Source organism: Pituophis catenifer, unplaced genomic scaffold, assembly GCF_029215685.1.
Source record: "Pituophis catenifer annectens isolate HBS135680 unplaced genomic scaffold, rPitCat1.0.hap2 SCAF_2, whole genome shotgun sequence".
Classification (NCBI taxonomy): domain Eukaryota; kingdom Metazoa; phylum Chordata; class Lepidosauria; order Squamata; family Colubridae; genus Pituophis; species Pituophis catenifer.
This window is the reverse complement of record NW_027256882.1, coordinates 80,773,161-80,799,457: the sequence shown is the minus strand read 5'-3', so window position 1 is coordinate 80,799,457 and position 26,297 is coordinate 80,773,161. Positions and strand designations below refer to the sequence as shown.

Sequence of the window (26,297 nt, the reverse complement as noted above, 5' to 3'; positions counted from 1 at the left end):
TAATGTACTTATGCTAAGAAGATATTTTTAGGTATCCAACATCAAACTAAGACTAACCTGATCTCAGAACCTTTAGGAAACACATACCGTAGAAAATGCCAAATGGAATCAGGGGAATTATATCACTTTATATATTTTGCCATCCCAGCAAGGGCTCTTCCTTAGAGACAAATTTAATATTTTCATCAGTTCCATATGAAAAATCTGGCATATGAAAAGTTCTTATATCCTGTCAAACCTGTCTCTGCTGTAGAATTAATTCTTCATGTGCGGAAATAACAACTGAAAAAAATCTTACTTATTACTAACATGTTGCTCTGATGGATATTATATTTTATATGAATCTTCTCTTATTTAGGAAATAAAAACTGGGAATATGTACTGAAAACCACTTTTCATTTTTGACACTTTCCTGAGCATAATTTTGGAGCCCATCAAAACAGTCCAGGGTCTCCTCTGCAAGTCCTTTTATAAGAATGTGAGCTTGTTCACTTCAGTCTATTATCGAACTTGGATTGAAAATGCTGATGTTCTAAAGCAGAGCAAAAATTCATTCCTTGCCCTAGCCCTTCTCTGTTTTTAACAGCCTCTGTTTAAAAAGAGGATGTTCCTGTGTGCCTCAAGATTCAGCTTCAACCACTTATTTCCCATGCTAAGTTCTCCCTCTCAGTGGCCATGACTTTGTGGAAAGCAGACACAAAGTTTCTGATATTGCTTCATAGTTCCTTCACTACTTTTAAGTTCATGAAAGTCTTTGCGATGGAGTGTTGTGATCTTATGAATTCCAGCTAAGTGCTTGGGAGGAATATTTGCCCTTCATTCTCTTATCACAATAATTGGCTTGAGGAAGGAGAACAGAATACAACAAAATACATTACATAGTTAGCATACTAATAGAGAACATCTCAAGGTGATTTGAACTGCAGTAATAGCTTTCCTAGAAGTGCCCAGTTTATGTCTCCTTATTCAGCTCATAAACATGCTATATTATATATTATGTCTTGGATGGAATGTGTCTCATATGACTAATACCATATTAATTACTTGTAAGATATCAGAAACATCATTTCCTTTCTATTCTGAGAAAGATTCTGTCTATTCTGTCTATTCTGTCTTTAGAAGATCATTTGACGGCCGTGGCCAGGGGGGCTTTTTATCAGGTTCGTCTGATACGCCAGCTGCGTCCCTTTCTAGATCGGGACCCTCTACGCACAGTTACTCAGGCACTAGTCACTTCCCGCCTGGACTACTGCAATGCTCTCTACATGGGGCTCCCCCTGGGGTGCACCCGGAGGCTCCAGCTGGTCCAGAACGCGGCCGCGCGGGGGATTATGGGGGTGACGAGGCGCTCCCATGTGACACCTCTCCTGTGCGAGCTGCACTGGCTCCCAGTGGTCTTCCGGATGCGCTTCAAGGTGTTGGTGACCACCTTTAAAGCGCTCCATGGCTTAGGGCCGGGGTACTTACGAGACTGCCTTCTGCCACCAATAGCCTCCAGTACGCTCGCACAGAGTGGGCCTCCTCAGGGTGCCGTCCGCCAGACAATGTCAGCTGGCGATCCCCAGGGGGAGAGCCTTCTCTGTGACGGCGCCCACCCTCTGGAACAACCTCCCCCCAGAGTTACGTACAATAACAGACCTCCAGATTTTTCGTCGGGCCCTGAAAACCTATTTATTTCAACTAGCTGGGCTGGCTTGAGTTAAATTTTAAATTGATTTTAAATTGGGTTGTTTTAATTTACGGCCAAAATATTTAATTATTTTAATACTGTTTTTTAAATTTTGTATGCTCTGTTTTTTACTTTGGCTGTTCACCGCCCTGAGTCCTATTTGGAGAAGGGCGGTATAGAAATGGAAACAAATAAATAAATAAATAAATAAATAATTGTGGAAGGACTTGATCAAATTAGGAATCTTATGTAAGTGTAGTTGAAAGAGAAATGAGCAGACTTTTAATTTTTATTCTTTATTTCTCTTGTTTTAGTAGATTACTTTGTAGTAATTTAAATAGCAAATAAGTCAGACCAATCACCAAAAGATGGTTTCCAGTATACACCCACAGTTTTTCTTTCCTAAATCTGCCAAACCCTGATACATGTTTATTATGACCAAAAATCAAGAACAAGACTGGGATCATGACAATAGGCAATGATTTTAAAGTCCTTTCATAGGATTTATGTAGTTCAGTTTGAAATCTATCCTTATATTCATTATTCTTTTGTTTTTTCTAAAATATATGAGTAAAACACATTTTGTATCATCTTGATTATCATAATGTAGCAGTTTGGCTTCCCTCCTAGTTTTAAACATATTTACTAGATTTACTAGTGGCCAATGTATTTCTTTGGGTTGCAATCTGAGCTATTGGAATAATTTTCCACACTGAAAATAAGCTGTTTAGCATGCTGTTTCATTGCTTCAGAATCCAAGACTCAGAAAATGCAGCTGTTCCATTCACTTTGAAAGACAGCGAACACTAAATGCACATATACAACAATAGTTTTGAAGTAGTGCTGCTCTTTTTAGTGTAAGACTAATCAATCTGATTCCAACTTTATATTTTCCACAAACAAAAGAAAATAACACTTTTGTTGGAAGAATACAGAATTTAGGAAAAAGATGGTTCTCCTGTTCTGAAACTAACTACCATGTTTCCCTGAAAATAAGACCTTGTCTTATATTTTTTTGAATCCTGAAATAGGCGCTTGGCCTTATTGCCATGCACTCAAAAGCCCAATTGGGCTTATTATCAGGGGATGTCTTATTTTCGGGGAAACAGGGTATAAATTCACACAAAATCTCACACTCTGTAAGATCTCTTGCAATAAATTACAGGTAGACTTCAATTTATGACCACAATGGAGCCACACATTTCTGATATTAAGAATGGATAGATGAATAGATGATGATGAAGATGATGATGATGATGATAGCAATAGCACTTAGATTTATATACCGCTTCATAGTGCTTTACAGCCTCTTTATGGGGTTTACAGAGTCAGCATACAATCTGGGTCCTCATTTTACAGACCACAGAAGGATGGAAGGCTGAGTCAACCTTGAGCCACTCAGAATCGAACTCCTGAAGTGAACAGTGAGTTAGCCTGCTAACCACTGTACCACCATGGCTCTTCATGATGGAGGAGTGGGGAGAGAGAGGGATGATTACTGGTCTGCTTCCTGGCCGAAAATTCTGGAAATGCTGTTATATCTAGAGGATACTAAGCAAAGAAGCCTTTATTAAATAACTGCATGTTCACTCTCAGTATTCTGCATGCTATTAATCCTTATTGGTCAGAAATAGATGTGGTGCTTTTTCTCCAGCATTGCATTTATGGCTGTTGTATTTTAAAGCAGGCATGATTTTTGGTTGCAACATAAAACTGCTAAAACAGTTTTTGAAAAAACTCACTTCCTGGTGAAGGAACAAACACATAGGATTTTCTTAGATGTTTATATTACATATAAGTTTATTATACCAATCTGCTAATTAAACAAGTGGTTGGTGAAACTTAAGAGCATACAATCAAATGAAGACCAACACTTTCTATAACTTCACTTAAATTTTATTTCTTTACTTGAAGATTCTTTGCAATCAATAAGAGAAGATGAAGGAACTGTGACTATAAATAGAAGAGGAGCAATCAAACAAGCAAAGATCCACTATATTAAAAATCATGAGTTCATTGCTACTTTTTTTGGACAACCTACATTTTGCTCTGTCTGCAAAGATTTTGTCTGGTAAGAAAAATTAATGCTGCCTTTTTGATGTCTGTCTTTTATGTATATAGTTCTACCACTGAAGAATTTCCATCGTTTTTCTTTCATGGTGAGATTGAATGTGAGGAATCTATTATAACCTTATTTTTCCTCAGAGAATTTGATTCTGCTTTCAGAAAGCCCTAAAAAGTTTTATCAACTTACCTGACAGTTAATAGGAATTAGTTAACAGGGAAATTAACTAATGATATATGTAATGATAAAAGTAACTTCATGGTCACCACACATAATAACCCTGATAGATTTCTCCCCTTTAAAAAGAACTTGATCAGATTTCATGGATATTTATAATGACTCCGCCTCCCTCTCCCATGGGAATGAATACCAGGAGCAGGATCAACAATGCAGAAATTTTCCTTGCCACTTTAGGATCCTAAAATTAGTGCCACACCCAACAGTACTACCAGGGCCTATAATGATAGCATAATTGATTCCATTCTTATTGCCACATTCTTATTTTTATCAAAACTCAGTGTCGAATTTCTCTAAAATCTGATTTCAAAATGACTCTAAAATGTCACCATTAATAACAAAATCTGATTTGGGCAGTTTTCAGCTGCTTTTGGTAAAATATACCTGTTTTAAATTTAGTCGTCTTCTTAGTTTTGTAATAACTTCTAGGTAAAAATTTCTTTAGAGAAGCAACAGCATTTGGGAAGAGTGAACACAGGACAGAGTAATTATCCTTTGTGCTTCCATCCTACATTTGGGACTAAAAGTTCACCTTTTACCATTTATTTCAGTGTGCACTTAGATTATCATTTTCTACTGAACTGAACTTTCTTGTTTGAGATTGTTGTCCTGATCCAGGAAGAGTTGTGAAATTAGTGTTTTTTATCAGCATAGTGAAGGCATGTCACTTCAAAAGGAATCTGTTGGTCTTTTAGAGGAGAGTATATATAAATATGAATTAGAAAGAAATAAGCTTTGTAAATATAAATAATTTGTAATCAAATAATCTCTGCTACTCAGATATGAAGATTTTCTTCTATTCACTGTTCTTTTCTGTCTATTTCTTTTATAGGGGGCTAAATAAGCAAGGATACAAATGTAGACGTAAGTTTGCTGCATCAGTTTTTATTTTGGGGTCAGTGAATAATTTCAATCATTAATTTCAGTTTTGCTTAAAAGAAATACTAGCTAGTACATACTGATACGCTGACTGAAATTTTAGAAACTAGATATATTCCCAATAGTTTACTGAAGCAAGCTATAAAAGATTAAACTCTATATGAAAAATAAGCTTATTGTACATGATAAAATCATGTAATAATAATAAAAATATTATTACCACTAAGGTAAACAAAATTATAATACAGAAACTAAGTGAAAAAGAACAAAATAATATAATTTGCTGTTTTGTGACATAGTAATTGATTGATTTAAAGTGTCAATTGATTATAATTTGTGGGGTTAAATTCCCCTGGTTTTTCCCCCCATAAGATTAAATTTAATTTTTTGCACCTTTTTTTACTGTTATTTTGAAGAATGTAATGCTGCTATTCACAAAAAGTGCATTGATAAAATCATTGGGAGATGTACTGGAACTGCAGCAAACAGTAGAGATACAATGGTGAGTAATACAGAATCTTACCTATTAAGTAATGTTTATTCTTTTACAAAAAAAAAAATCTTAAAAGAAACTCTGAATTTATATCTACACATGTTTAATTTGTTTATAGCTGTCTTTTGTTTAACATTTTCTTTCATACAAGCTAAGTTATCAAAAATTTAAAAGAAAAAGAAAGGGCCTATGTAGAGCTTAGACAAAACAATGTAGATATTTTCCGTATCTTTTGGAGGAAATCCTTACTTCAAGAACCTAAGCATTTACATATATAACTTAAAATGTCCCTTTTGGATTTTTTCACATTTTGGATATGAAGCAGAGCTCATAAGAGATTATACAAAAGTCCTCAAAGAAATTTCAAGAAACTCTGCATTCTGTTCGCAGACCTTGCATGGATTATGTTTTGTAAACACTGGCTGGTCTCTGTGACCCAGAAACATAACTCTTCAAAAAAACTTTTTAAAATGGATTATCTCTGACCATTAGGTTAGATTAAGACCTTATTGCTCCTGTAGTTCAGTCACACTCTAAATTATATTATACAAAGAATGTGCAGTTTCTTAGAATCAGCATTATGTGGCTAGATTGATCAATGATTGCTCCTTGAATGGAAAAAGCACACTGAAAAATGGGTATGGCAAACAGGAACTGTCAAATCACTCATTTTGGCTCTGTTTGAAATAGGCAAAACCACAAGCAAAAAGTACTTAATGCAGTTCTCTAAACTAAATTTCCTAGAGTATTTATTTATCAATATGCCATGGCAAGAAGAATTTTAAAGTACTTCTAAGCAATTTAATAATGAAACATAAGAATAAAAAGCCATTTGATGGGCACCATAGGCCACAAAAATGGATTAAAATTGTTAATGAAAGATTGGGATTTTTTTTTTTAAAAAAAAAGTCACCTTGCACAAAAAAGAAAATGCATGAAAGATTCTGCTAGTATAAGTATGAATCCAGGTAGCACCGCATTCTCAAAAATGGTCTTGTGGTTGCTGGGATTTAGGTCTTGCAATAATCCTTTACTGCAAACTGAAATCTAGGCAGCAACAAGTGGATAGAACATGCTTGAAATTATTTATTAAAGAAAGATTTACAGTACATATTTTACATTCAGAATTGCCAAATTTTGTTTCTCTGATATGGAGCCTGCATTCTACATTTTTTTAAAATTCTGTGGAATTGATCAGATGTATTGCTCTTTTGCCAACATTGTCTCTTGCCCCCTGAAAATATATGAAGTTGTGATTTTTAGGATGCTAAATTGATGCCCCATATTTTCAAAGAAGCTCAACTCTAAAAGCTCATTGAAATAAATTACTGAAAGTTCCTTTTGATTTCAAAAGGATTTAAACACATAGAAGTTTAACATTGAAAAAAATGTTAGTATAGCATGGTGGACAGAACAATAACAAAATGTTTTGATAAATGTATTGTTTGTGTAGGCTATAAACTGTTTTTTTCAAATAAATAAGAGATTTCTAGATAATTGACTGTGATAAATGTACATCAGTTTTTCAGCAGATACATAACTGTTTAACTAGATTTGGCACTGGAAACCTGGTTATCATGAGAGGAAAAGGATTGTTGTTTATCTTTTGTTCTAATATAAATGTATCTTTAGTTTCAGAAGGAGCGATTTCATATTGATATGCCTCACAGGTTCAAAGTTTATAATTATATGAGCCCTACTTTCTGCGACCATTGCGGTAGTCTTCTCTGGGGACTAGTAAAACAAGGATTAAAATGTGAAGGTACAGTCTTTATTTTCAATCATTAAAGGTTTAAAATAGAAAGCAACAAAAAAAGATTTGTGAAAGGCAGGATACAAATCAGATTAATAAATACATTTTCTGGAATATGAAATATATATGATTTTATTAGACTAGACAACTTGCAGCAGTATTTACAACTAAAAATAGGCACATAATCTCAAAACCTTTTGTGGGGGCTAGGAGTGGTTCAGCAAGTTCTTTTTTTTTTCTTTTTATACCGAAAGTAGAAAGAGAAAAATTGTATATTTGGGTTCAAGTTAAAGAACACAACAAGATAATCACTTCCAGTTTATCACTAGATTGTTGGTATGCTTACAAGTTGTTTGTTACTTTTTATCAATTATAAACTCTTTTCTTTAGAGTGTGGAATGAATGTGCACCATAAATGTCAAAAGAAAGTGGCAAATCTATGTGGAATCAATCAGAAATTATTGGCAGAAGCTTTAACTCAAGTTAGTCAGGTATGTATTGTTCCCTCACATGTACATTTAAAACTATAAATACATTCAATTTTGAATTCCAAATAATAATGCTATATTATAAATGTTTCTTACATGTTAACCTTTTTTTCAAGTTTTGTATTTTATTTTACAATATATCCATATCAATGCATGAACAGTGTGGCATCTGGGTATCATACAATTTAGTGCAAATAAAAATAGTGCTATTAATCATATTTGTTACATTCCTCAAACTTATGTAGTATTAATATACATATTTTTATTAAATTATAGACTTTCATTATTTCATTATTCAATGTTTCAATATGTTATTCCAATACCAATCACAATATTGTTTAAACATACATAATAATACCATCATTCAATTTCTAATCTTCCCTCTTATTATTACTTCTGTCTAATTGTATAAAAATGTAAATACCAAAATTCCCCCTTTCTCTTATTTCTATCCCTATTCTAACTTTAATTATGCCACCTTTATATTTTAAGACAAATCCTTTCTATCCGTCATCTCTTGCCTGCTTTAAAGCTTTAATTGTTCATTTTTTTTTAAATTGCTCTCTTTAATATTCCTCTCTTGAATCTTTATCCCTTTCTGCATCTACATCGCGAGTATTCATTTTAACATTTCTCCCATCTCTGCCCTTTTCCATTGTCTAGCTTCCATCCCTGCCCCTGTCTCCCTTTCAAAAATGTCTTCCTGCATCTCTGGTTCTCTTTTTAAATCTCTTTAAATGTTTTCCCCTTGGTTTATTTCATCAGTCATTGTTGTTTTTGTTATTGTCTCCTTTTTGTCATCTTGTTTTGTTTGCTGGTTAATTTGTTCTGTTTTTTTCATCTGCTTTTTCAATTGGCTCCTCGTTTTCCTGGGCGTCTTGATCACTCATTGTCCTTTGTATAATATTTCCCAGTTTTTCATCAGTTTGAAATTACAACAGCCTAGGAAAACACTTCTGGCCATTGTAAAATTGTCTTCCAAAACTGACAATTTTGAGCCAACACGCTGCAGTCACATGGCTGCATTTGGGATGCTTGGCAATCAACTTGTATTTATAATAACTTGTGGCATCCCATAGTCATGTGAGTGCAGTTTGAGACATTTTTTGCTTGTTTCCATCATTCAGGAGAATGGTTTTGCTTTGCTACTACATGACTCACATAAAACAACATAATATGGACTTACAGCATGTGATTCACTTAATGACTGCTGTAAAAAAATAGATCTGGTCCTGTGGGTGCCTCAATTTATAACACAATTTAGGACCAAAATTCTGATCCCAAATGTGGACATAAATTGAGGATTATCTGTAAAGAAGACTATATGAAAAATATGTAAGTCAGCTGAGGCTTTAGCAATAATGAATTTAAAAATTGCTTACCTTACATACTCTGAATCTCTTCTGAAATCTGTAAATAATTGGTTATATAATATTTAATATGAGTATCCTTATTCACACATTTTTAAAAAACCCTCTACATGCAAGTACAGCTTGTATGAACAGGAAATGTGTTATTTCTAGCTCATAAAAATATGTTGATACTAAAATAATTGAAATATATATTTCTTTCCAGAAGTCTTCTAGAAAATCTGATTCAGGGTCAGTAGAAAGTGTTGGAATTTATCAGGATTTTGACAAGAAGCCTAAAGGTTTTCGTGTAGATATGACAGGTAAAAAGAAATTGTTTCTCTTAATTCTAAATAGCCCCATCTTTGTAGATACTATTTTTCCATCAACCAGAATGGCCTTTTCTGCTCAGGCATGTATTCTGTGAAACTGGTTTTAATTCAACTTGATAACTGACATCTTCTGAAGATACAATTCCACTAGTCATGGACTCATATTTATATGTTACATTGTAGATTTATGTTATTCACTCCCTGAAGGTGCATAGCATGACAGACAGTTTAGAAATATTTAAATATATATATAACAAACTCAGTACAAGAATACAACCAATATTTTGTATGAATTTTTTTTAAAAAAAAAATTGAATCCACTTTAAAATAGTAGCATATGTACCGTATTTTCTGGCGTATAAGACGACTGGGCAAATAAGACGATCCCTGAATTTTCCTGTTAAAATATAGGGTTTGGGCTATACTCACCGTATAAGACTACCCCTCTTCCAACGCACACCAAATAAAAATTAAAAAACATCAACTGGCTCACCCACAATGTAAAAGCAGCTGTGCTAGACCCAAAATGGCCCCTGCAACAAGCAGGAACCTCACACAGCCACAAAAAGCCCCAAAACCCAACTTTCACACTTTACACACACAAAATTCCACATACAGCTTTGTGAGATTTTGTGTGTAGTTAGAGTGAAACACTACAAAAACATACTAAATCTCAGAAAGCTGCACAAATATTATTTTATTTTATTTTTATTTTTATATGAAAGCTAAATTTAAAACTTCCTAAACTTTAAATGGCTGGGTCTAAAAAAGAACAACTAAAAAAAATCCCAATTAACTATTTTTTTAAAGCTCCCAAAGGGGAAAAAAACTTACCCAATAGAACAGGGGTCTCCAACCTTGGCAACTTTAAGACTTGTAGACTTCAACTCCCAGAATTCCTCAGCCAGCTTTGTTTTGCTGGCTGAGAAATTCTGGGAGTTGAAGTCCACAACTCCCTGCCTGCTTGATTGCAGGCAGAGAGTGGCTTGCTGATAGAATGGATTCAGGCAAGCGAAGCAAGGCAAGCAAAGCAAGGCAAGCAGCTAAGGTAAGCAAGCTGAGGGGGAAAACATTTTTCCTTCTCCATGGCTCTGGCAATCCCAGCTGAGTTGCCTGATTTGCAGATCGTCAGAGCTTGGATCGTCAGAGCCATTTAAGGCTCGTCAGAGCCTTTTGGGCTGGTCTGCCTGGTTACAGGAGAACGACACCCAGCGTATAAGACGACCCCCGACTTTTGAGAAGATTTTCATGTGTTAAAAAGTTGTCTTATACGCCGGAAAATACGGTATATTTTTTTATTTTAAAAATAATGATGTTACTTTATTTGGAAGTAATTTCATAAGTACCCTGTTTCCCCCAAAATAAGACATCCCCTGATAATAACCCCAATCAGATTTTTGAGCACATGGCAATAAGGCCAAGCGCTTATTTCATGGTTCAAAAAATTATAAGACAGGGTCTTATTTTCGGGGAAACACAGTATATGAAGAATCAATAATCTTTTTCATAACTATTCTGCATTGAACAGATCAGTTCAATTGCTGTGTTTTTAAATGAATTGATTTTGGTTTAATGCCTTTACAGATAGATTGTGCTGCACTTTTATCCAAGAATTAGTGTGGCTTTGTAAGACATCTCTGCCAAAGGCTAGTCAGCTTAATTGAAGTCTTGTGGGATTGGATAAAGAATGATAAGAATCTTCTTTGCTGGAACATTATTTTGGCTTTGGACTTTCTCCCGTCTTGTCTCTCTCCCACCTGGGTTTGTCTGGAAGGTGTCCCAGGCAGCAGCCAGTGGGTGCCAACTCTTCTGTCATATTGGCATTATGCAAATGCTATTTTGAATTGCAAGGGAGTTTTGCTGTATAGACCGAAGAATCTAAAGAGTGCTGAGTTAGAGGATAAGAGAGCAAACTGGTATAAACTGGGTTGATGGCTTTGTTTGTCCTTTATTCTTGTGGGTGGTACTTTCGCTAGAGTGCAGGTACTGTTGCAATTGCTACATGTTATGTAAACAGAAGGATGACATAATGAAATCTAGGTAAAATTGTTCCTGCCTCTCAAGGTGTCCTATATTAAATAAAAGAAGATTGAATCATACATTTTGTCAACACTTAAAAGTTTGACAGTTCAGGTAAAAATGCACAACTCACTAAACTTATAATTGGTTTAGAGTCATATGCATATAAACCATGAGTGCATAGGATATTTCTGAAATATTATCACTCCTTAATTATAGTTTCGAAAATGCACACACTTATACTTGTACTAGTAATAGTGAAAGCTACACAGAATATCTTATGAGCTGTAAGTGCTGTACAAAATATTTAAATGAAATAGCAAAAATTATTCATTTTGTCTTTGAAGATAATTGTGAATATGATAAGCTGTGGGAAGGAAGATCATCCTCACGACTATCCATTAGGAGAAAATTCAACATAGATAGTTTTACATTCCATAAGGTTCTTGGAAAAGGAAGCTTTGGAAAGGTAAGTTGAAGATGTATTGTTTTTAAAGTATCTATTTTCTATATAGAATGTTTAATTTGTTGTTGTTGTTAGTTGCGAAGTCGTGTCTGACCCATTGCGACCCCATGGAAAACATTCCTCCAGGCTTTCCTGTCCTCTACCAACCTCTGGAGTCCATTTAAGCTCACGCCTACTGTTTCAGTGACTCCATCCAGCCACCTTGTTCTCTGTCGTCCCCTTCTTCTTTTGCCCTCAATCTTTCCCAGCGTTAGGCTCTTCTCCAGTGAGTGGAGAAGGAAATGGCAACCCACTTGAGTATCTTATCCATGAAAACCCCATGGACATTCAGCATTCAGTACAAACATGTATTAATTTCCAATGCAAGTTTAAATTGAAATTTTCTAGTTTGAATTTCCTCAGTTAGACTTTTAGTAAATATGATTCTGTTCAATCAATATAAGAAATTGCTTTCAAAGTTTTGATATATAACTACTATACAATGTGATTATCAGCTTTGACTTGAAGTGGATGTTTTACAATTTTATTTTTACATAGAAAAATTTCAAATGTATAAAACTCTTCCATTTCATTACTTTTGTCCAGTTTGATGGAACTTCACATATATGGGAAAATTCTGTTTCTTTAACCCATCAGCTAACAAGAAGTCCTTTTCTGTAGTGTTGCTTTGAAATGTGGTTTCTAGAAATAAAGCTTAAATATTCATTCTGCAATTTTAAATGTTGCTAAAAATGACTTTATTCATTTAAGATATCCTACAAATGAACTACTTATGATTATTGTTACATTGTTTTATTGTTTTTGGATGTGCAAGAATTTAGCAGAAGAAACTCAGCTTGGGGGTGGGGGGTATTCTAAAACATTGCAGGAAACCACCTAAAATGCCTGTCATCTTGTCCATGAACCTCATAGGGCTAAGGGGATTTCTGACAACTTGTCCCTAGTTGTTGGGTCCAGACAGACAGAGTCAATAAACTTCGTAAAAATAATACTTCAATAGAGTTTAACTCCATGACTATCTGACATGTTTATATAATTTTTTTTTGCAGTGCCACTGAAATAGTTGTTATTGTCTTATCCTCTATATTTTTTTCCCAATTCTCAATCTATTCTATAGCCCTGGATTTATTGGGAATCTCTAACTGGACATCCTGTTTAGCTTTCTGAGATCAGAGAGAATCATTTTGATGTTGCCACCTAGACAGTGAAATCAGTTTGTGGGGGCAATAAGCTGACTTTGTATAAATATACAAAAGTATGAAGGCTATTGCTTAACGCATTGTAAGCCGCCCTGAGTCTCTGGAGAAGGGCAGCATATAAATCAAATTTAAAAAAAATATACAATTACCAATTACTTGATAACCCCAGTAGCGTAACAAAAAGACAATTTTGGGAATTTAACATTTGGAAAAGCTCCTGCATCTAACTACATTCTAGCTATCTTCCACTTCACAGGTGCTACTGGCTGAGCTTAAGGGGAAGAATGAATTTTTTGCAGTAAAAGCTTTGAAAAAAGATGTGGTACTTATTGATGATGATGTGGAGTGTACCATGGTGGAAAAGCGGGTCTTAGCACTTGCGTGGGAAAACCTGTTTCTCACACATCTTTATTGCACTTTTCAGACTAAGGTACAGTGCCATCTTTAATTATCTTTTTTGATATGATAGATAATGACAATGTATTGGAGGCTTATTTGATGAATAATATAATTTAGTTAAGACAGAAATGCAGAATTTAAGATTCCCTGAGAGCACATGCACCCTTTAAAAGTTTTAAGTGTGGCATCCAAAGACTAACATATATTTCTGTTGAATTGTGCATCTTAAAGTAACACAAAGGGAAAATTAAATATATGATTGGGAAAGAATCATATTTATATTTGTTTTAATTATGTATAATTATAAATAGATAATGTCAAGTTAAATTTTTGCTTTTGGTTATACTCATATATTTTCAGCAGTATCTCTATTGGTATCCATAACTTTGAATAATCACAATATAGAGCTAAATGGTGGAACATTATCTTCAGCTTGGATCTCAAATCATGTTTGGGCAACGTATTCTCAGGCCACCTCCCTCAACCTGCATGCTAATCGTGTTCCCTTCAAGAAATTTGGGTAGTGAGGCCTGCAACTCCTTTGTTTGGAATTTCATGTCAGCTAAAGTTTTTGTTTTGAGTTGCTGTTAACTGTTCTGAGCTACGCAAATTAATGGGGACTGTATGTTCCAATTAAAAAAAATGTGTCTGACACTACTGTGAAGATTTTCAGAAAGATATTTTCACCATATCTGATTGTACTCGCTTGAAAAACTATATGCTCATGCTGCAGCTGCAGTTCTTTGAGAGGACTAATATTTTCTTCTCTTATTTGTAAATAGGAACATTTGTTCTTTGTTATGGAATTCCTCAATGGTGGAGATCTAATGTTCCACATACAGGACAAAGGTCGTTTTGATCTTTTCAGAGCTACGTAAGTTCTAATAGCATAATGTGGAGTTTGGGATTTGAAGGAAGGCAGTTTTAAGAAATATATAAGCCCAAGTGTTTAAGATGTATGAAGGAGAAAATCAATTATTATTATTTTTTTTATTTTCATCAAGCATGTATTTTATGACAGATACAGGTGTCAACATAATTATAAATACACGAAATGGATACAAATAAAAGAAAACATTAAGACAGGGAGGGTAGGCATGCTGGTGCGCTTCTGCACGCCACTTAAAGACCTCTTAGGAATGGGGTGAGGTCTACAGTGGACAGCCTAAGGTTAAATTTTTGGGGAATTGGGGAAGAAACCACAAAGTCAGGTGATGCATTCCAAGTGACAACTCTGTTGCTGAAGTCGTATTTTCTGCAGTCTAGTTTGGATTGGTTTACCATGAGTTTGTATCTATTGTGTGCTCTTGTATTGGTTGAATACAAGAGCACACTTTGGTTGAAGCTGAAGTATTCATTGGCTGGTAGGACATTGTAGCAGATGATTTTCTGTACTATGCTTAGATCAGACTGAAGACAGCGAAGTTCTGTCTAAGCCGAAAATTTCGAGTCTGATGGCATAAAAATATTTTGTTGCGAGCAGAGGAGTGGAGGACTTTTCTCATGAAATATCTCTGGACTCATTCGATTGTATTAATGTCCAATATGCAGTGTGGGTTCCAGACAGATGAGCTGTATTCAAGAATTGGTCTGGAAAAAGTTTTGTATGCCCTAGTTTGCAGTTCAATATTACCGGAAAAGAAGCTTCGCAAGATTAGGTTAACAACTCTTAATGCTTTTTTAGCAATGCTGTTACAGTGAGCTCTGGCACTTAGATCATTCGAGATGAGTACTCCAAGGTCTTTGACAGAGTGAGGGTCGTCTGTTAGGTCATATCCGCCCAGCTTGTATTTTCTGTTCTGATTTTTTTTGCCAGTGTGTAAAACAGAACATTTGTTGGTTAAGATTTGGAGTTGCCAATTGTTTGACCATTCTGACACATAGTCAAGGTCTTTTTGTAGAGTAGCAGAATTGTCAGAGGTGTTGAATAGTTTTACATCATCAGCGAAGAAAACACAGTTGCTTCTAATATGATTGCAAAGGTAATTTATATAAGGTATAAAGAGTGTGGGTCCTAAAACGCTGCCTTGGGGGACACCACTGTTAACAGGTGCAGGGTTAGATAAGGTGTTTCCTATTTTGACTACTTGTTGCCTGTTTGATAGGAACGCAACTATCCACTTATGCAGGAATCTGGAAATGCTGTAAGATTTTAATTTTAGAAGTAGCTTGTACTGCACCACTGAATTGAAGGCTTTACAGAAGTCTATATAAATTGCATCTATTGATTTACCCTGGTCGAGTTTTGAAGTCCATATGTTCATAATTTAAGTAGCTATTTTCCAGCGGTATTTTCCACCACTTCTATCTCTATTTGTTTAACTGGTTCACAGTTTGGCTTAACTATTCTCCAGTATTATCTCCTCCACTTCCTCCTAGGTTTATTTTTTGGCTGGTTCACAACTTAATCAGCTGCTTTCCAGCGATGCTTTCCTCCACTTCTAACCTTACTTATTTAGGCTGGTTCACAGTATAATTTTAACCACACACCGACATTATCTCCTTCACTCCTCCTAGATCTATTATGAAACTGGTTCACAACTCAAATAGTTGCTTTCCAGCAATGCTTTCCTCCGCTCCAACCCCTATTTTTAACTGGTTCACAACTTTATTTCAGTTGATCTCCAGATATATTTTCCTCCACTCCTAACTTTTTATTTTTTGGTTAGTTCACAGTTTTTCTTTAACTGCTACCCAGCGTATGCTTTCCTCCACTTCTAACTCTATTTATTGGCTGGTTCACAGCTTTACTTTAACTGTTTTCCAGCACATGCTTTCCTCCACTCCTAACTATTTCTTTTTATTTTTAACTGGTTTCCAGTTTTGCTTTCACTGTTCTCCAGAATCATGCTTCCCTCCACTCCTAACTTCATTTGTTTAGCTGGTTCATAGCATTTTGTTTTAGTTATTGTCCGGCTTTGTTTTCCTCCATTCCTACATCTCTTATTCAATTTTTTAACTTTAAATTAATTCACAATGTATTACCCATATTTATTTTTCGATCCATTCTCCTCCATATCTTTTACTAATTTAAAATAAGAATGTATATCAACAAATATCTATATCCTATTCTCTCATAGGCTTTCTCCCATTCCATGCTTATTTCTTATTTTCTATAAGTAACAACATTTTAAGTCACTTTAAAATCAATTTTCTATAATTATTAAGTGAGTTTTGAAGTCCATATGTTTTTGTAGTGTAATAGCAGATTGCAGGACAATGTTTTTTCTAAAGCCAAATTGTTTGTTAGAGAGTAGGTTGTTAGTCTCTAAGTAGAGGGTAATGGATTGGTTTATGATTGATTTCATGACTTTGCAGGTGACACAATATAAGGAGATTGGTCTGTAATTATCAACTAGGCTGGGGTCACCCTTTTTGAAGATAGGGATGACCGTGGCTAGTGACAATAAGTTAGGTGAGCTGGTTCTGAAAGATATTTCGTAGATTATCCTAAGTGGTTCTGCTATGGTGGTTGAGAGCTTCTTTAGGAAGTAGGCACATAGTCCATCAGGGTCAATCAATAGAGATGGTTTTAGGTTGTGTAGTGCCTTTTCAACGGCATCTGCTGTGAAATCAACATGTAGTAGATCATTGTGAGTAGTTGTGGTACGATTGGAAAATGAGGGGCATGAGCCATTGCTGTTTACAAAGACTGAACCGAAGAATGTGTTGAAGAGGTTGGCCTTAACAGTTTCATCATTACAGTCTTTCCTGTTTGGTCCTATTAGTGGTGAGATGGATCTTGAGTCTTTAAGTTTGTTGTTTGCGAAATTGTAGAAGGCCCGGGTGGATTTGGTGCATATTAGGTTTTCCTCTTGTTTGCTGTGATAACTGATACATTCTGCATTTATCTCTCAGCATAAGATTTTGTTGAGACTTTTGAAGTTAGCTACGTAGCCAGTTTTGTTTTTGCGCCAAAAGAGGGGTTTTTTTAGTCTGAAGCTTCCTTATTGTTATGGGTAATTTATTTTTCCTGATTTTTGGGGTTAATAGTGGTACATATGGTTTGATGATTCTTTTGACTTCTTGCAAAAAAAATGTTATAATGGTCTTCGACAGTGATGCAGTCAGTGAATAAAATTTTCCAATCAAGAGATGAAAGGTTATCAGTTACAAGATCATAGTTGGCTTTTCTGAAGTTATACTTTAGGATTCCGTCATTATGATCATCTATGTCAGGACGTAAGTTGAGATAAAAGTCTATCATGCTATGGTCACTGTTGGAAAAGGGTTCTTTTATTTGTAGTCCATAAATTGAATTTAAACTGTTGCAGAAGATGAGATCAAGACAGTTGTTGAGTCTAGCATTATTAGTTACTAGTTGATCAAGTCCCAGATTGGTTACAGCATTGTACAGGGTTGCATGTTGTACATTCATTTAGGGTCCAATTAATAAGAAGTAGATTTAGGTCACCAAGAAATATAAGAGGGGGTGGACAGGAGGCTGCCCATGTTAGTAGTGATGTTAGTTTGTTCGCATATACAAGGTCATAATCAGTGGCTCTGTAACAAAATATGAAGCGAATTGTGGTGTGTAGGGAAAGGTCGCATACGATGGTCTCAGGAAGAGCTAACTCCTGTGTAACTTGAATATTTTTTAGATTTTGGGATTTTTTATAGAAGAGGGCAACCCCACCCCCTCTGCAGATTTCACTGTTGGACCTATACATGTGATAGTCTCGTACTATGGTAATGGAGTCTGGTAGTGATGAATTCAGCCACGTCTCACATACAGATATAATGTTGAATATAGTCATATTTAGTAGAAGGAGGAATTCTGGTATTTTGTTTATGAGGCTTCATGCATTAAGTATTTTGCATTTAAGGCCTGTGGCGGTGGATTTTGAGGAAGTTAGGGGTGTGCATGCCTAGTGATGGTTGTTGGGGTGGTGGTTATTGGGGCGCAGACAGTTGTTCTTAGTTTTAATACAGTTGGCATGGTAATCAATGTATGAGTCCGTTTCTCCTTGGTTTTGGCATGTTTTGAGTTCAGCACATAGTTCTTATTAATTAAATAGATAGGGAGTATGCTACTTTCTATACCTATATAAAATAATATAGTCTTATTAATCTCAAAGATTCTTTCTGGATCAGAACAATGACTAATTTTCAGCTATCATAGTGACAAATCAGATGGTTCTTCAAAATCTAGGCATAGACATATGCTTAACAATACCATTACTATGAAAAGCTCATATTCTTCAGAAGTTGGTGTTGAGAGATATATTGCTTCTAATCCTAGAAGTAACAAATAATTATCATAAAGATCATCTAGACAGCTACTGGATATATTTTTTCCATTTTATGATAATTAAAATACCACTTAAACATAGCAAGGACACCGAGTAATGGCTATTACAACTGTACTCTAGGGTCATGGGTGACGAAAATAAAAGACAAATGCAGAAAAAAGTTTCATATGCTCATTGCACTCTGCTCAGATCTATTCTAGACTAGAGTGGCTTAGAAATACTAGTAATAAAATAATAAATAAAAAAATACAGAATAGAAAAAAAATATAGGTAGAGAAAGGGAGGAAAAATTACAGCATACATTAAACGAATCAACAGCCGCTTAGAAATCCCAATAAATGATTTTGGCAGTATTGTATTATTGTAGTATCTGGTTACAATACTGGAGAATGGTTTAAAAACACATTGGGTTCTGTCATTGCCTGTTAAATCAAAAGACTGTAAATGATGCTTACCAGAAGTAAACTGTAGTAACGGGGGATTTTAATTAACCTAATGTTCTATCAAGCCTGGTCTTTCCAGGACATTCATGTCTTGACTTGCTGACAACTATATTCTTTAGAAGATTAGTCGAAGACCCAAGAGGAGCACCTATCCTTGATTTTTAACAGTAACAGGAGGGGGGAAATAATGAAATAATTAGACCCATGATTTCTATATCTATATCTACATATCCATATCTTATCTTTACTAAAATTTTAAAGAAGCAAGATAAAAACTAACAAAAAAAAATCAATTGTCAGGGTTCCAAGTAACACCCCCAACAAAATCAAACTCCAAGGCTTGAAGTTCCTCAAAGATAACTTTTATTAGGGATGTCATATTGGCACATGTGGGAAAACCTGAATCTGAAAGCTTCCGGGTTTTCCTCACCCACAAGAGAATTCAAGACCTTGCCCACATCTCCCACATGTCCACACAGCTCCAATCAGTTCTTTCCCGAACAGAAGATATCCTCCAACTTCTTCTTTGCACAGTTGCTGGCCTTGAACTTCTCTTAGAGAAGTTTGTTATGGCTATCTCAACTTCACTCATGCAATCCTCCCTCCCAACTTCCTACGATATGATTGTGGCAGGCCTGGATCCTCAAGGCACACAGGTAATATGGCTTCCAGGCATGATATCAATATTTTGATTTGAATGAATAGTGAAAATCTAAGGGAAAGAAGGGAACATATAAGTGATGGAAATAGTGATTCCTCATCATGAAGAGTAGCCCAGAATTGTAGAAATAGAATTAGAAAGATCAAATATTTTTAATTACCCAATTTTTTTAAAAAAAATTAGGACACTTAGTACTTACGTATGGATTCTGGTAGGCTGTGGACTTATTTTACCTTAAGCAGAGTATTAGCTAGTTATTTGTGACCTGGAAAGCAGGTCTGTCAGGTAGAGAGTCAGATTGGTGGAGCAGTTAAGGTGCTGGACAAGGAAGTTCTTTTTTCCCCATTGAGACCCTGACAGATTTCCGGCACAGAATCAAGATTTCCTTTCCACATTGGTGGGGAAGGACAAGCTGGTTATCATCAACCTAATGATGTTATCTGACTATCTGCTGCAGATATCTTCTGTCATTGGGGTGCCTGAGGGCTCAACCTCTCCTCCCCGTAACTAATGACTGGAATAGCCTGCTCAAGAAATAAGCAGAACTATTGCAAAATTCCTTACCCTTGCAGGTGACCCAGAAAAATGTCAGACTTAGTATGTACCAACAGGAAATGATATTGTGTGAGTTTAATGGGACAGAATCAGCAAATAATCTTTTGGAGAGAGCAATTGCCACATTGGACAAACGTCATGCCTGGCCCAAAACGAGAGCCTTTGCCTCTTTACTTTCAGGAAAGGTCAAAAAGGGAGACGAAGTTGGGGAAGACAACGAAAGCCCTTGGGGATGGGGGAGGGTGTAACATACTCCCTCTAAAAACTATTTCCAGTATTGGCTGCTAGTCCACAAGGCTTCTTTAAGGTGGTATTTTCAAAGCGCACAAAGCAGGGCAGCGTTTTCCAGCTACTTTCCTCCTGATGTGCTAAGCTGGAAATGCTGTAAATAAGAGACCCAGCAGGGTTGGAGAGCTTCACATCAGGGTCGCTGAAGGCTAGCTAGATTGGCTTAAGGAAGGATTTTCACATGGGTAAACCATTTTAAAGTTTCCACCCCACTCGTAAAATGAAAAAGTAGACACTTGGTTTGGACTGTGGTTGGAAACATCTGATATCTCTCGGTGCAGTTGCAAACTCCTTCTGTAGAGAAAGTAGAAGGTGAAAGGGGAAGTACTTGAGATAAAGAATAAAGTAAAATTCGAGAGAAGTTGTGTATCTTTTCAAAATCAGCAGAACATTTCCTTTGTCAGAAACTAAATATTCAAAAAAAAAAAGGATCACAATAATTTCTACAAGTCTTTGTCAGTTTAGTTTTACTGTACCGGAAACATTATCTCAAGAGTCATTGGAGCATAATTCATACAAACAAAGCCCTTAGTGTAAGTTGTTTTAACAATACATTCTCATATTTTGACATGTTTGTGTATATGTATGGGGTAGTGGAACATAACAAAAAGAATTCAGCATGAAGAATATTGATTTACCTAAAATGTTTATACCTTTTTCATATCCTGAGAACAAAGTAATGTATATAATAAACTAATAAGATGGAAAGTTACCTAACCTAGGCAGAAACCAGAAATTTAAAATCTTTTCATTTTTAAAATGAAACTTAAATTAAAAAAATGTAAGTGCCTGAATGAACTAAACCTTTTGCTGTCAATGAAGATTCTCAGTCATCCAAGTAGAATTGTCTGGAGTCATGGCAACTGGACTTATTTTCTTGTTAGTTTGAGACATTTCACTGCTTATCTGCTTTTTCAGCCTGAACAAGTTGGTTGGAGGAATCTGAGTAGGCAGAGAGTCATTGGAATGTACTAACTACTAAAATTCTTAGGGGTGTTCCTGCACCAACTTTGGGTTTCCTCCCCAAAGCGTGTGGCAATATGTCGATAAAGATTCTCAGTCATCCAGGCAGAAGGTCTTATTCTTACTCCCAAACCAACAAGCAAATACATCCAGTTGCCACAACTCAACTTCCAGACAAATCCCTTTGTTATTTTCTCTGCCCAGGACTCCCTCCACCCACCTCATCAGAGATATTCTTTCATGCTAGTGAGAAGCACCTGCTTCCTCATCAAATAGCCTGGTTCCCTCACTCACTTAAGACTCAGATCGACTGAAAGATAGCATCATTCACAGCCACCTCTTCTTCAGTCTTCCTGAGAATAAGAGAGACGGATATTCTCCCCATAGCGTAGGCTGAAATGCTGTGCAAGCAAATGTGCTTTGGAAGGGCCAGTGGATTTATTTGAAAGAGTTCCAAAAGTGTTAGAATTGTCAGTTCATAATGTTTCTTTAAGATGGTATTTTAAAGTGCACTATGCAGGGTAGCTATTCCCATCTATTACCCTTCAGACATGTTGGGCTGGAACTTCTGCAAAGCAGAGAAGATATAGTTGTTAACTTGTGTAGAAAAAGCTAGTGTGGGCTAGGAGTGGGGAGATTTGGGCCCAAGTCCACATTCAGCCACGAAAGCTGCCTGGGTGACTCAGCCCAACTTACTTCACAGGGTTATTGCTGTAGGGAAAAATTGTAGAAAGTATAAATCGAAGAAAAAAATGTGGCAGAAACTCTCCTCAGGTTTGCATCTTCACTGCTAATATAAGCTGCAGAAAAAAAACCATTAGGTTTTACTTATAACAATTTGCATAAAATTTAATAAAAGGAAAGATTGTTACGAGATCTTTTAATTTGGCTATTAAATTCTGTGCATAATAGATGAAGGAAGTGTTTTTGTTCTGAGAAACTTATTAGAAGCAGGATTATTGAAAGAAAGGTTTAAATTATTACCCACAGTTGTAGCAAGCTTTAGATATTTTCACAAAGTCTCTAGGCTAGCATTCCTGAATCCCACAGCATTAATCAGACCTATTCATTATAATGCAGGCTTTGTTTCTCTCTCTGCAGCATTGCCAGTTCTAATCCAATCCATTAACACATTTGTAAATTGTTCCATTATTTTTGTCAAACATGTCCACAATTAGGGCTTTTTAAACTGCCAATAAAACTTACAAAGAAGTTAGTAATAGGGCAGGTTTTACTTAATAATGAAGTTTACTTAAATACATTATGATTCTAAGTAAAACCTCCAAATCTAATATGGATTGCTGCCATATTACTTTAGACTCAGGCAAAACATTTTGGTTGATTGAAGCATTCCTGGACTATTAAGAAATAATAGTCTTATGTATGAAGACAAGTTTGGATAGGCACTAGATAGAAGCTGGGAGATTGGAAATTCTAGTCCCATCTTCATCCTAAAATCAACTGAAAAATTTGGGCCACTCACTCTCCCTCAGTTCTGGGAAGAAGGCAATGGCAAGCCACTCCTGAGAAAACTGCAGGGACTAGTTCAGGCAGTCATCAGGACTCAATACTGACTTAAAAGGAACAAAGAGAGAAAGAAGAAAAAATAAAATTCCTGAGGAAAAAATAAAATAATAGTGGTATATCCCAGCACATCTCCTTTTCAGGCCATGCAAACTTTTTTTTATTAATTAGAAATGCCGATTTAACTCTTTTTAATTAAAAACTGTTCATAGATAGCCTACCCCCCTTCTGTGTTAAAACAAAGACAGGTAAGGTAAGAAGAACTGCTTTTTAGTTGTGCAAAGCAAAAGGCTTGAATAGGATGGGAGCTGAAAAGGAGAAATGATTGTCTGGAGCCAGATTAGATGGGAGGGTTTTAATTATGGAAGCATATTAATAGCCTGATTCAATTGGGAAGGCAATTTGAGGAAGCCATGTCAAGTAGATTCTACAACATTAAGCTGATGGGGAAAGTTTTCTAAAACTGACTGGAAATGTAGCTAATACATTGTTAAAAGGACATTATTGATATGTTATGATATTATATAATTAATATAATTACTAAGGCAATATACTAATACTTTACATTGTTTGAGGATGTTTTTGCTTAATTTCAGGTTTTATGGTGCTGAAATAGTGTGTGGCTTGCAGTTTCTTCACAGTAAAGGCATTATTTATAGGTGAGTGATTTGTTGATCTTAACAAGAGTCTCATAAAATATTTTAACCATTATGCCTTACTGAGGAATTGGTGGGATCTCTGATTCATACAATGTGATATATGTCACAAGGAATTGTTTGCTGTTAAAATTTTGATTCTATTCCAGAGGTGTTTAAAAGGGCAATTTAGAAAACCCTTGAGAACAATCTGTAATTATTTTCTTACATTTATCTCGTTGGCAAGATGGATAAAGCTATTATTTACATTACATAAAAGAGTCTTTGTTTCACATTCTTAATTGCCAGGCACTTAGCCCCAAGACTGTAGTACTTTATCTTTACTAGAATGGCAAAGGAGATGGTTCACATTTCAGCTTATATTAAATTGGACTGACCTTCTCTCAAAAGCACAATTTCCATTTATACTGTAGATCTAGAAAGCAGCTTTGATGTCAACCTTACTTAATCAGAGAAACCTTGCTGGCTGGCAAAGTTAAAGAAACAGTGATGCTAGGGTCTTTTTAGTTTCAAAAATAGGCTTTGGTTTTTACATTGAGAACCTCTACTTATTCTATCAAGAAAGTGGCTGCTGAGTTCAGGTTTTAAGTCTGGATCGGCAGCATTTGGAATTTGAACCCTTTGGATTTTTACAGGATGGTAATATCTCCAGAAGTGACAGGGGCGATGTTTTTCAGTTTGTTTAGAATTAACATAGCTTGTTTTCAAAATATTAAGAGTGGCAATACTGCTGAAATTAAGGTATTTTTCTGACAGATTTTGATGGTGTGAGGGTGCTACAGAGGTATAGATAGTCTAGAAGCTGTTTTAAGTGAGTCAGATGGATATTTTAGGTAAATATTGATTATTTTAATTCTTTGATGGATTTTTTTTCCATACAGGGATCTCAAATTAGACAATGTGATGCTTGATAAAGAAGGCCATATCAAAATAGCTGACTTTGGGATGTGTAAAGAAAATGTGTTCGGAGAAAACAAGGCAACAACGTTCTGTGGTACTCCAGATTATATAGCCCCTGAAGTAAGGCATGCACATGTACTCATTTGAGTATTTAGAAATCTTTCTCTGCATGGGTGTGGTATTATATACTGTATGACTTCTACTCTAGATGTAGGTGGTTGCAAGCTGCAGAGTGTTTTCATATTTATAGTCATGGAGCATGAAATGATATCTGCTTTGAAAATATTTACAGTTACATTCAGTTACAATGAATAAGATATGTTTTTATAAAGTCTTAGATCCATATTTCTATCCCTATTTGTGTTTGGCAAAGTGACAGGGAAATCAGTAGCTGAGTGATGAGCATTACATTTGAGCCGAATAATATTTAATTTTGAAATAAGTTTATTGAAATAAGACAGTTTTATTCACTGTGTTGCAGCTACAATTAGCCTCAGTTAATCAGGATCTAGGTGTAACTATAGACTTTAATTAAAAAGAAACAAAATGCTTAGGACTTTTCTATTGAAGAGAAAAGAATGAGTCCAAATCTTGTTGTAGCGTGTTTCTAGCATGTTGGTTATATTTGAATTCAATTATCACGTCAGAGGATGGGCCCACTATTGCTGATCCTTCTATTATGGAGGGGGAAAACCACATACAGATATACATATATGAGGCCTTTGGCTGCATTTCATGTTTGTGACTTTTCCTATATTTGACACAGATCCTGCAAGGCCTGAAATATACATTTTCTGTAGACTGGTGGTCATTTGGAGTTTTGTTGTATGAGATGCTGATTGGACAATCTCCTTTCCATGGTGATGATGAAGATGAGTTATTTGAATCAATACGAGTAGATACTCCTCATTACCCACGATGGATTACCAAGGAATCCAAAGATATTTTGGAAAAGGTATACATTGGCTAAGAGTAATGTGTACTTTCTATATTGAAAAATGAAAAATATTGGGAGTATTAGAATTTAATAATCTAGTACCCTAAAATAGCTGTACCCTAAACTACCTAAAATGGTACTTTTACAGAAAAATTTAAGTTATCTTCCTCCTGTCCGAATTGTGTTGATGTGTATGAAACAGCCAAATATAGGACTGCAGTCTTCGTTGTTGCTTCTGCTTATTGTACCATCATATGCAGTTCTGTAATAAAAGATTGTTTGGCAACAGACATTCCCATATGATAGATGCATAGTGCAATCTATTTCTATCTCCAATTTTTTTAAAAAAGCAACTGCATGAATCTTTACGTTTACATGGAGTGCTCAATTTTCAACAATTTGTTCAGTAACTGTTTGAAATTGTAACAGCACCGAATGATGGGACTTATGACCTCTACCTGAAGTTAGGACTGCCCCTGCAGTCACACACATAACATTTGGGCACTGACAACCAATTACCGGGATGATGCAGCTGCTCCCACTCGCCTATCTTCTCCCCCCTCTCACCTTGTTGGGTCCCTTGGGACTATCTCCCACCTGACTCAGTCCCCAAAGCCTTGGGCACTGCTACCCACCCCATTAGATCCCATACTCTTGGGCTTGTCCCTCTCCCCGCCCCATCACACCATGCTTCACTTATCTTTTCAGAAGATTGTCTTCTGAAGGAGAAGTGGCTGATCCACCATGCAGCCTTCCTTGAAGTGGGTGGC

At 35.7% G+C, this 26,297-nt stretch overlaps 1 protein-coding gene across 1 annotated transcript in view; it reads left to right on the top strand.

Annotated features, from left to right (window-relative positions):
- The window catches only part of PRKCD (protein kinase C delta), a 50,962-nt gene that overhangs the window by 20,975 nt on the left and 3,690 nt on the right, over positions 1–26,297 (top strand). Inside the window, exons 5-16 of the mRNA XM_070933691.1 lie at positions 3,584–3,740; positions 4,804–4,835; positions 5,267–5,352; positions 6,976–7,105; positions 7,487–7,587; positions 9,160–9,256; positions 11,632–11,753; positions 13,206–13,379; positions 14,131–14,222; positions 23,631–23,693; positions 24,572–24,710; positions 25,357–25,545. Of these exons, the coding sequence (XP_070789792.1) occupies positions 3,584–3,740; positions 4,804–4,835; positions 5,267–5,352; positions 6,976–7,105; positions 7,487–7,587; positions 9,160–9,256; positions 11,632–11,753; positions 13,206–13,379; positions 14,131–14,222; positions 23,631–23,693; positions 24,572–24,710; positions 25,357–25,545 (1,382 nt within the window). The remainder of the gene's footprint in view (positions 1–3,583; positions 3,741–4,803; positions 4,836–5,266; positions 5,353–6,975; positions 7,106–7,486; positions 7,588–9,159; positions 9,257–11,631; positions 11,754–13,205; positions 13,380–14,130; positions 14,223–23,630; positions 23,694–24,571; positions 24,711–25,356; positions 25,546–26,297) is intronic.